Below are 11607 nucleotides of genomic sequence, written 5' to 3' on the forward strand. Positions count from 1 at the left end.
AGCTTTCTCCACAGTGAACATAATTAAAACTAAATATCGTTTCAGGCTCACCAATGAGCACCTCCACATGCATATGAGAACCTGACACCATCCAGCCCAGATTTAAAGTCCTGACAGGAGAAATTAGAGCTCAGTTCTCTCACTGAACAACAGAAAGTGGGGGCATAAGATTATAAGAGGGGAAGAAAGAAAAACTGCAAAACTGTTTAATTGTTAAGATGTGTTTATATTCATTTATTATAAAAATGTGTTGAGACAATTAACAAATAAAAGGGGAAATTCAAACTGCTGGTAGAGAAATAAAATAAGATAGCATTTGAAAAATAAAATAAAATCTATATTATTTTTAAGAGAAAAAAATATGTGTAATTCAAGTTACACATGTTAAGTGGCAAATATTTTTGAAATTTACTTTTTTAATATAACAGTCAGATGCAGATGTTGATACAACTATGAGGCTACTTTAATATATACACATATATACACATATATATATATATATATATATATATATATATATATATATATATATATATATATATATATATATATATATATATATATATATATATATATATATATATATATATATTATGATGTTCTGGACCTTCGCTTGAGTAAATTTTCTCTAAATTGACCTCTTAAAGTTTTAGTTGAATACCCCTGCTATATATATATATATATATATATATATATATATATATATATATATATATATATATATATATATAGAGAGAGAGAGAGAGAGAGAGAGAGAGAGAGAGAGAGAGAGAGGTTAAAATATATACACATGTAATAATATGTTGTAATATACGCGTTATAATATAATAATAAAAAAAGTAATATATATACACATGTAATGTAATAATATAATAATAATATATATGTATATGTATATATATACATATGTTGTAATGTATATATATATACATATGTTATAATGTAATAATATAAATATATGTTATATCACAATATAAATACATCATAATGTAATAATATATAAACATGTTATAATGTAATAATATTTATATACATGTTATAAGGTAATAATATATGTATATATAATATTATAATGTAAATATAAATATTACTAAGAATACTATAGACATATTGATTTAATATAAATACCCTGTCATAGCTATCTGTTTCTTGTTATTTTCATATAAAAGTACGTTTGTCAATGTTTATAATTATTCACAAGTATGCAATGTCATAACTACATCTCTGACGTTCATAACAAACCAATCTGTTGAAAATGGAGCAAGTTAAGGTTGTTTAAGCAGTACATGCACCATTAAACACAATGTTATGAGTGAGCGAGCTCCCCTGAGGCAAGATGGCCATCGTGTGACGACGTCGCTCTGCATCGGCAGCAGCGCGGGGGAGTCATCTAGCCTTTATATTTATCTATGTGCTCACTTAAAGGTTTCACGCGCGCGCTAAAACTCATTCTATATATAAAAAAAATCCGTGTCCCTTTAGGGGCTCCGTACATTTTAATCAATAAATGATGTATTTATTTATTTAATTTTGGCACAAAAAATCCTCTATACTTTGCACCCTCGTAAATAGATGAATAATATAAAATATAAAAATGGGCTGCTTGTTTTTTGTTTTTGGCAAATACATACTGTAGATCTTAAATAAAAACAAACACGTTGATCTGCATGATTTTGTTTAAAAACGTGTGTACGTCTCCGTCGCAACCACGCCCCAGCGCGTGTTTGGTTCCCTAGCAACCACCAGACGAAATACGGAAAGAGGAACATAAAAATAAACGAGTTTTGAGAGCTGCACAACGGTTTTAAAACTTAAGACCTTTACAATGTCGGAGAGGAAAGCAGAGGGCTTCACCATGAAGCCCAAGGGGATTCACGCCGCGGTGAGTAGCCTACTCATTTACTAGTGAATAACAATTTTGCAATAAGAAAATAAATGAAAGTCTGACAGCATGTGACACCGTAAAGCTCAGCTACTTTGTGGTAGCAACAGATTCACACGTCTGCGGTCAATAACTACTAAATAAGGGGACAAAAAAGCATGAACGTTGTCTCTGTCCAACCACTGAAACACAGACAACAAGCTACATCGAAACGAGACTCTAAACGGTCCGGTTGCATATCAGCCATAAAAGTAACGTTGTTTCAGTTAATGTTGTTTATTTTTGGTTATCATCAAATCGTTATAGTGCTTGGTGTTATGTGAAAAGGAAAGTTATATTTTGCTTTGCTTAGTAGGGACACACGGAAATCAGTCTGTCTCAAATATTACCTATTTGCTTTTAATCCCTCAGTTTTACACAGAGGCCGTAGTGGCTGGTGCAACAAAGCATGTCGAGGAGATAATTTGGTTTAACCGTTGCTTAAAGCAGGACAATGTAACTTTTCCACCTTAATATCATATTTCCAGAGTCATTGTGATGGTACATCAACTTCCAACAGGTTTAATGAACCTCTGTCATGGTCTGAGGGGTCTGTATCGCCTTCACTGGCACTATGTAACTTTGAGGAGCATGGTAGGAACCCTGCCACACTAAAAAACTACAAATCGTTACGACTTTGACTGCTTTACGGCACTTCCCCCTCCTTCCCGATTCGTAGTCGAGACGAAAATGGGCGGGGTGTGGAGCGCAGAGCTCAGCAGAAGCTGGTATCATGGCCGAAGCAGCAAAAAAAACGAAGAAAATAAAAGTTTTATCGGAGGAGGCAAAAAAAGAAAGCGTGAGAGTAACAAGCTAAATGCCCGGACAAAAAAATAAAAAATAAATAGATGAAAGATGAGGAGGGATGTCCGACCGATGGGGATTTATGGGGATAAAACAAGAGACAGAATTGTTATGATACGAATGTAAATGCAGAGTTCTATGTTCAATAAGAATCAAAATTAGAATGTTTTCACATACAGGGGATTCGTCTTGGGTTCTAGTATTTTTCCTGAGAACTGTAAAATTGTGCAGGGCTGATCTGCAAAATATAAGGAATGGGCATTCAGTTATTTACAGGTTATAAAGTATTTTTTTATTTTGTCAGTAAGTATGTTGGACTACTAATTTATGACGAAGTCCCTCTAAAAAACGTGACAGGAAAAAGGTGCAGAGCGTATGAGTTTGTAGGGCGCATTATCTCGCTGAAACAACTTAATAAAACCAAGTTGAACTTAGTGTTTTTCAACATTGTCATATTATATTGTTTAGCCAAAAATAGATACATTACCTCTTCACTATCCATCCTGCAAACGACCGCTGAAAACAGAAAAGTAGTTTTGAAAGTCCGTCCCGTCTTCTTTCATTCACTATCAAAACAAATGCAGCGACGGGGACAGGATCTTTCCGGCAGTACGCGCTGGTGCTCATGGGAAATGTAGTGTTCTTTCTGGTAAAGCACTACCGCTTTTGTCCAAAGGAGCCGCCAAACTCAACAAAAGCTGAAAGTTACATTGTGCTGCTTTAAGTTGACAGTTTGAGGAATTAATTTGCTCTTAGGCCTACATAGTTTGTCTTTCAGGCAATTATCCTTAACTTATTTCACAGAGACAACACCAAGCTAGTCATTAGGAATTATTTTAAGTGTGCAACGAAGACATGAGACTCACAGAAATGGAAATTTTAAGGCAAGGCAAGGCAAATTTATTTATAAAGCACATTTCACATGATGAGCATGGACTCAATGTGCTCAAATACACAAACAAACAGACACAATTGCTAATTTTAGGAAATTTAAGGCTTCAGTATTTTAAAGCCAGGCTTACAGCAGGGTTGACATCCTTTCATTATTGTCTGTTATATGATAAGAAAATATTTTTATTCAGAAAGTTTCTAAAATATCTTATTCCCTAGCCTTTCTCCCTGCTGTGTTGTTTCAGCTTATATTTGTCTTATGTGTACCACCTTTAATGACCCCCACAACAACGACAGCAGAAACTGGGACTGATATGATAGGAGTCCTATTGACTTTAGTAGCATACTAAGAGCCCTTCTCCAATCTGGAGGCAGAGAAAAGATGATACTAGTAACAAAAGCCTCTGGCATTGCGTCTGGCTGCATGGCCAACACACCAGCACATGCACACAACTGCACACTCTCTGTGTGTCTCCACCAGTTGTCCTGTGTATCTGACCAGATGGTGGGAGTGGGACGTCCAAAAGCACGGGTTTTTCAAGAGAAGGCGGTCAAACCAAACTTCCGTGAGAGCTGCGTCTCTGGAGACATTCCCATCGCTCTGACACACGTCACCAAAGGGAATGGCGTCAGGTGGAAGGTAGGACAGCGCAGCGGTTGTTTAGTAAAATTGCCCAAATATTTGAGGCCTTCACAGTTTATCGACCAAAGGCTGGGGTTGTTGATATCCCAAAAGATAAGTCTGTAGATGCTCTCTTGTAACTTAAAAACCTTTGAGAGTAAAGCTAAAGCCGATGGGAATGAAAAGTTTAAACAGGCCCATTTAAAGGCTTGCAAAGAAAGAATGACGCAGTCCATGAAGAAAATGTCTTATTAGGAAACAACTATTCAAATACATATTCTTTTAAATGTAATTTTTTGGAAAAAGTGAATGAAATATACCGTATTTTCTGGACTATAAGCCGCTACTTTTTTCATAGGTTTTCAACCGTGCAGCTTATACAAAGGTGCGGCTATTCTGTGGATTTTTCTTCCACCGCTCGGGGCGCTCTATCCGGAATTAGAATCAAAACTAAGACAAAATAAAAGCACAGAAGAATACTCTACTGCTTCTTTAGCAGATAGAAGTAGGTAGAAGCAGATTTCAAACTGATAAATAGATAAATAAATAGCGGTTATTTTCTCTTGGTTCTGTCCCGTTTTAATCAGCAAAGTTGCCGCTGTGTTAAAAGGATCTATTTAGGTACAAACATGTACATCATTTACAGTTCAAAATCGTTCTGTACATGTAGTAAATATCTAATCTAACAACATAAATATCTGCGGCTTGCATATCTTTTTTTTTTTTCAAAGGAGCTTGAGGCAGGATTTATGAAAAAAATCCGTATACGTTTTAAGTTTTCTAGTAATAATGTCAGATGAAGCGTTCCAAACCAAAACGAATGAGCCCTCTAGCGCAGTGGTTCTTAACCTTGTTGGAGGCACCGAACCCCACCAGTTTCATATGCTCATTCACCGAACCCTTCTTTAGTAAAAAATAAAATATGATTTTTTTTTTACTGGTGCACGAAATGAATTAAGCGGTTTGAGAGGGAGGTCTCACTCTGCTCCATAAACCAGCGACCTCAAAGCGGACCGGTAGGAAATCCAAGAGCAGGACGCTTTCAATTACTGTGCCCACTACCCTGCGTTCACACTGAAAGCGTCACGGGCGTCCCGACGCCAGCATCTCGCCGCTTGGTGGATTCACACTGAAAGTGGCAGGTACTGTTGACGCCTGCAGGGGGCGGGGCTAAAGCTGCGCTGCAGAAGTGGAGGGAACAGTGGGAACAGCCTTCAGTTTCCTATTTCACCATAAATCACACTTTGGGACGCCTGCTTTATATTTTAACGTTAATTTCCACGTAGATAAGAGTGAGTTTGATGCTCCTTAACAAGTTTGGTCCGCGGATCAACATCAACCGCGAGCTAGCCCTTGCTCCCGGTGAACCATAAATCCGCCTAGGCTGATTTATGGTTCCGCCTCACACCAACGCAGAGCCGACGGCGTAGGGTACGCGGCGACGCACACCGTACTGCGACCCTACGCCGTCGGGTACGCCATCGATTTAACGTGGAACCATAATTCAGGCGAAGCTGCAGTCTGTCTGCGCTGATCACTGACACCGGGTCGGAGCGGATTTGGTCATGATGATTAACCTGTGTTTTGTGATTAATAAGCACGGTTTTTAATTATTTTTCGTTGGATCAATTTAGCAAATAAAATAGTTTTGGACCATCCAGCTCCTCACCCATCAGATACGTGTTTCACATGAGCAGTTCGGGTAACTGCAGACTAGACTGAGGGGTGGACCTCTGCGGCGGAGGCTCCACCGAACCCCTGAGACCGACTCACCGAACCCCTAGGGTTCGATCGAACCCAGGTTAAGAACCACTGCTCTAGTGTATCTCTCCGTTGCCTTGAACAGGCTGTGTGCTGCAAAAACTGCTGCAATTGTGACTGGAATTTCCCGCGCTGGGCTGTGGATGTGACGTCACATGACGCTGCATGCACGTTCTCCCCGTTCTCCCGTGCCGGCTTCACTGTTGGCTGCAGTACCCCCGACGGCCGTCGTGGTGAAGGGTGGTGCTAGAGAGTCTCATTTCTTAAAAGGAGCCTCATGCTCCTTTAAATAGAGCGGATGCGGCTTGTATGCAGGTGCGGCTTGTATATCTTTTTTTTATTTTTATTTTTTTAATAGAGCAGATGCGGCTTATAGTCCAGAAAATAGGGTATTTGTTTAACTCAGCTTCTGTGTGAGTCATAGCTGTCAAGTAGATTGGTTGAATAAAATACATACATTCTTTTAGGATGGATTGGACAGATACGCTGAAAAAGCTTATTTGCCGCCTGATTTGTCGTCATCAGATCATCTAGATCAGTGTCTCCCAACCTGGGGTCCGCGCCCCCCGAAACTTTGTCTGCTTTGAGGATATGTAGTTGTAAAAATTATATTTGCGCATGTTAAATACATAGAAAATCATAATAACACAACTAATGGAATACTGTAATCCAAGTCTGTATAAACCCACTTAGAAATATATTTTGGTCATTTTAAAATACTTTATTGTACGTTATTTAGCAGGATAAAAACTTAAAAACATATTATTATATAATTATTCAACATTTAATCATACTACTACTCCGACAGGTTGTTAAAGGAAAAATGTTAAAAATGTTTGCTCTCATATTAAGAGACATTTTTCAGAAATATTTTTATGTCCTTGCAACTATTTTTTGTGCGTATTTTATAAATTGGTGACACAAAATGAAGTGAGAAAAACAAAGTCATATGTATACAGGGTAAACCAAAGAGAAATGTATCAAAAAAACATAATTAATGTTCATTTTTTCAATTAAAGATTTGTAACGAATCACTTTACTCTTTTGGGGGGGGCCTGGCTGGTCTTAGACACAAGTAGGGGGGGCTCCATGGAAAAAAGGTTGGGAACCACTGATCTAGAGAAACAAGGAGACATTCTTTTTTTTTGGCCTTCAGTTGAAGACAATTATGTGTCAATCTTTTCTTGACATCTCCTGAGTAATTGAGTAAATCTAACAAAATATGAAATTCAGAGTTCCAGTTGCAGATAATAAAAAACATGAAGCGAATGTACATTTCTCTACTCAGGTGGACTTTGAGAGGATCGATTACCACCATTTCCTGCCGCTGTTCTTCCAAGGTTTGGCTGAGACTACTCATCCATACGAGAAATTGGCAAACCAGGGAATCCACGGCATGTTGGACCATTGTGGCCAAGAAATCATCAGTATTGTTCCACAGCTCATCCCTCACATCAAGAGTAAGTCACAAAAAACTAATTGTCCCACAGTGTTTACTGATGTCATTTCATCTTGACTGTCTTTCCTTTCCACTAACAGTAAAATGTGTGGTTATTTATATATAAAAAAGACTATTATACAGTTAGAGTATCTTGTATATGTTCCTATAAATCTTAAAAGAATGTCAAATGCATGTATTGAATTTTCCATATTTCAAGTACCGGTATGTGCGACTTGATTGCTATTTATTTAGATAAATGCAGTCTAGCTGAGCAGTTTTCAGTAACAAAAATGCAAATATTGAAGTACCTTTTAAATGGCTATACTGTGTGATGTAAACACGACTTTGCAATCACCTGACAGCTTGTGCTATAAACTAAAACACATATTTTTTAATCAGATAGACTAACTATTGCATATCTTGTACTGCCCATATTGGATGTGTTGTGTTTGCTTTTGTTATATTTATTTGCAACAAGTGTGATGAAACTGATGAGGACATGTCTTTAATTTTTGTGGGACGATCATTTGTCCGGATGCATTTTCTTCAGCTGCACAGCTGCGCTCTATCAGCACCTGTGGTGTAATCTTAATAGACATTTTCATCATTTTTAACAAACCTTTTTATAGTAAAATCATGGTTTTGTTTCACAAATTATTGGCAAAGTAAAATAAACTGGGATGATATACAAACTGAAACCCTTCATTGTTTAATCATCATGTTGTCCAAACTCCTTTTACGTGTTGAGAGCAAGAATGGCAACATGACACAGAGGTTATGTTGCAAACCTAAAGTGCGAAAATTAGGATTCAAAAAATTTATTTATATATGGAAGATATATATTAGCTGTTTGCCTTGATGTATCCGTTTTCAAGATTAAGTTAAAAACTTTAACATAAAAAAACAATATTAAACTATGTCTGCCTTTGTTGTTGGTTCATCACTTTTTATCCTTTTACAGTTAGCTTTCTGCTCATCACATTTTTCCTGCTATGTTTCTGACATGATATCTCTTGTTGTTTCTATATAGGTTTTTCTCTCTTGATCTCTCTTGCCCTCCATCTCTCCCACCATTATTCCCGTTTGTTCTCTCTATCAGTGGTAGATGAAGTTAAGTGCAGCCTGTAGGCCAAATAGCCTTGTGACCAGCTCTCACTTACTTCTGCCTCTCCAGTGCATTTGAAATCACTGATTGCAGATATGATTGTCTAAAACAAAGCCCAGCTATAAAGTAATTTTTTTTTTTGATTTTTTTGTGCGTCTGCTAAACCCACACCACTCTGCATTTACTTCCGTTTCTTTGCTCATTTGTCCACACCAGGGGTCGGCAATCCAAAATGTTGAAAGAGCCATGTTGGACCAAAAACACAAAAAACGTATGTCTGGAGCCGCAAAAAATGAAAAGTCTTGTATAAACCTTAGAATGAAGGCAAACACATGCTGCATGTATCTATATTAGTCATAACTGGTGGAAGATTTTTTTTTTCATTATGCACTTTGAGAAAAAAGTCGAAATTTCGAGAAAAAAGTCGAAATGTCGAGATTAATGTTGAAGTACAATCTTGAGAAAAAAGTCGAAATGTTGAGAAAAAAGTCGAAATGAGAATAAAAGGAAAAAAGAAAGAAAAAATAAGAAAAAAAGGAAAAAAAAAGGTCAAACATTTTTGAAAAAGCTCCAGGAGCCACTAGGGCGGCGCTAAAGAGCTGCATGTGGCTCTAGAGCCGTGGGTTGCCGACCCCTGGTCCACGCCAATCTTTTTAATTGATAATCTTGTCTTATCAGAGCCTTGATTCCTGACCTTTGTCGTTTATCTTGCCATCCAGATGCTCTGAACACGAGGAACGATCGGGTGATGTGCAACACCTTGCAGGTCCTGCAGCATATGGTGATGTCTGCACACAGGGTTGGGGAAGCTCTGGTCCCTTACTTCAGGCAGATCCTCCGTTGGTTCAACCTCTTCGGGCCCAAAAAAGGTACGTTCCTGTCAGGTTCACCGTTGAGTGTTGATTCACGGGCAGATGCTGTATCTGTCTCTTGTGAAGCAGGTAAGATTTTGCATGAGCTGGTTTAAGCTTTATAAGTGAGAGCCCTGAAACTTTCAGGCTTTTTTTTCTGTACATCCAGAGGTTGTTTCTCTTTACTTTTTATCCCTTTACTTCAGCATCCACATAATAGAAATGCTCCTTTATGTCTTTTCTATTATCAGTCAGGTTGTTCTGTGCTGAGCTTTTTGAGGAGGAGACTTTGGCCCAATCCCAATACACCCCCTACTTTTCTTCACTAGGCCAGATTTTAGGGCACTTGAAATCTTCCCAGGGCCCTGTCCCAATACTCCCTCTACCCCTCGTTTTCATCCCTACCCCTAATCAGGAAGCTGAGAGCCAAAAGCTGTTTTAATTTCAGCTGTAGCGCTGTTAATATGGCACTTTATAAAGTTTTAATATTTTTTCAGGCGTAAAAGTAACCGTTAAGATCCCCAACCTGGGCTCAGATCCGATGTTTTCGGCGATGATGAGACCGGGGTGCAGCAGCAGCAGCAGCAGCAGCAGCAGTTCACGTACAGACGTGATCGCCAGGTCAACCTGCGCCGTCGTCCTGGGGGAGAAACCTGCAGCTCTGTGGAGAATTACCGCTGGCTGAAATAAATCATTTAGGAAGATAAATGTTGGTTTAATAGATGAAATCTAACAGTTGTAGCTACGCCTGTTAAGAAATTTGCTCCGAAGATTTCGGGATTTCTGCCTGCCGGCTCCGGAGCTGATTATGGTTCCGCGTTAAATCGACGCAGAGCCTACGGCGTAGGGTACGACGTACAGCGCGCGTCGCCGCGTAACCTACGCCGTAGGCTCTGCGTTGGTGTAACGCAGGACCATAAATCAGCCTTTATTCCGGCGAGGTTGCAACCACGGGGAAAACGAGTGATTATGTACATTCACTGAGTGAATATTATGAAAGTAAAATATATATTTCTCGCTATAAATGTAATCAAAACGCATTTTTATGCATAAACTAACTCAAAATATTGATTTTATTCACTAAAAAATAAGAAATGTCCGCCATGTTTTTTTTTTTGATTCAGTCCACAAATGATGACGAAAAGCATTCTGGGAAATTTTTCTGTCCCTAGATCAAACTAGTGAGCATCGGAAATCCCTACATCCGTAGGGCCAGATTCATTAGCCACTACACTACTTTTCTTCACTAACCCTAGGTGGAAAGAGGAATTGGGACACCACTACCCTCACGGGAACGTGCAAAATTTAGGGGTAGGGATGAAAACGAGGGGTAGTGATAGTATTGGGACAGGGCCTAAATTAGATTTAGTCTGTCCTCTGGTTAGTTGGAAAGATGGCATTTGCAGTGCACCGTGGCTGCAGGTGTAGCTTTCTGAGCCCTGACATTAAAATTCACACACTGATGACCCAGACTGTGCTGAATGATTTTTGTTTCTCATTCTGTCTCTGTGTCTGCTTGGCTCAGACAACGTTGCTGATCTGCTGAAGAGGACTCTGGAGATATTTGAGCGCTATGGAGGGAAGGACGCCTTCCATCACATCAAAAGCGTGATACCCACCTACGAGTCCTGCATGAAGTAGAAGTGATGGGGGTTGTTGTTTGCACACTTTTGCGTTCATATTTTTGTTTTTTGTCCTGCATTATAATGCCCATGAATAATATATTGTTGCTGTTCTTGTTGTTTGCACACTTTTGCGTTCATATTTTTGTTTTTTGTCCTGCATTATAATGCCCATGAATAATATATTGTTGCTGTTCTTAAATAAAACTCAAAATATTACACTAACATTTGTTTTGGAACAAATGCTCAGTCAAAATGCAAAACCAGTGGGTGAAAAACAAAACACGGCCTTTTGATTCACTCACTTGTAGGACCACCTTTAGCCGCAATCATTTTAAGAAATCATTTTCTGCATGTTGACATCATTGTCTCACATTGTTGTGGGGTTTTAGCCCACTTCTTGTGCATCATTGGTCTTTTTTTATTTGGTTGATCGAGGTTTGCAGTCAGATGTACATTCACAGCTTTCTCAAGGCTCCTTCACAGCATTTATGAGGCCCAAACTGTGACTGGGATGATTCATGCAGTATCTTGATTCTTTACTTTTTTTAGCCAATCGATCGCATGTTTCTCTTGCTGGTGTGCGTGG

The 11607-nt window shown here is 38.6% G+C and overlaps 1 protein-coding gene across 1 annotated transcript; it reads left to right on the plus strand.

The window, feature by feature from the left end:
• Positions 1-1825: 1825 nt before the first annotated feature.
• On the plus strand, positions 1826-11037 carry LOC133449098 (parkin coregulated gene protein-like). The gene is made up of 5 exons (XM_061728231.1): positions 1826-1882; positions 4098-4256; positions 7288-7459; positions 9265-9414; positions 10922-11037. The coding sequence occupies exons 1-5, from the start codon at positions 1826-1828 to the stop codon at positions 11035-11037; spliced, it is 654 nt and encodes a 217-aa protein (XP_061584215.1).
• Positions 11038-11607: the final 570 nt, after the last annotated feature.

The sequence above is a fragment of the Cololabis saira genome, chromosome 8 (assembly GCF_033807715.1).
Source record: "Cololabis saira isolate AMF1-May2022 chromosome 8, fColSai1.1, whole genome shotgun sequence".
Classification (NCBI taxonomy): Eukaryota; Metazoa; Chordata; class Actinopteri; order Beloniformes; family Belonidae; genus Cololabis; species Cololabis saira.

Excerpts from the sequence above, each read along its gene's own strand:
- LOC133449098 (XM_061728231.1), top strand. The coding sequence starts at position 1,826 with ATGTCGGAGAGGAAAGCAGAGGGCTTCACCATGAAGCCCAAGGGGATT. Across the intron at positions 1,883-4,097 it reads CCAAGGGGATTCACGCCGCG|TTGTCCTGTGTATCTGACCA; the intron begins GTGAGTAGCCTA and ends TGTCTCCACCAG. Across the intron at positions 9,415-10,921 it reads CCTCTTCGGGCCCAAAAAAG|ACAACGTTGCTGATCTGCTG; the intron begins GTACGTTCCTGT and ends TGCTTGGCTCAG.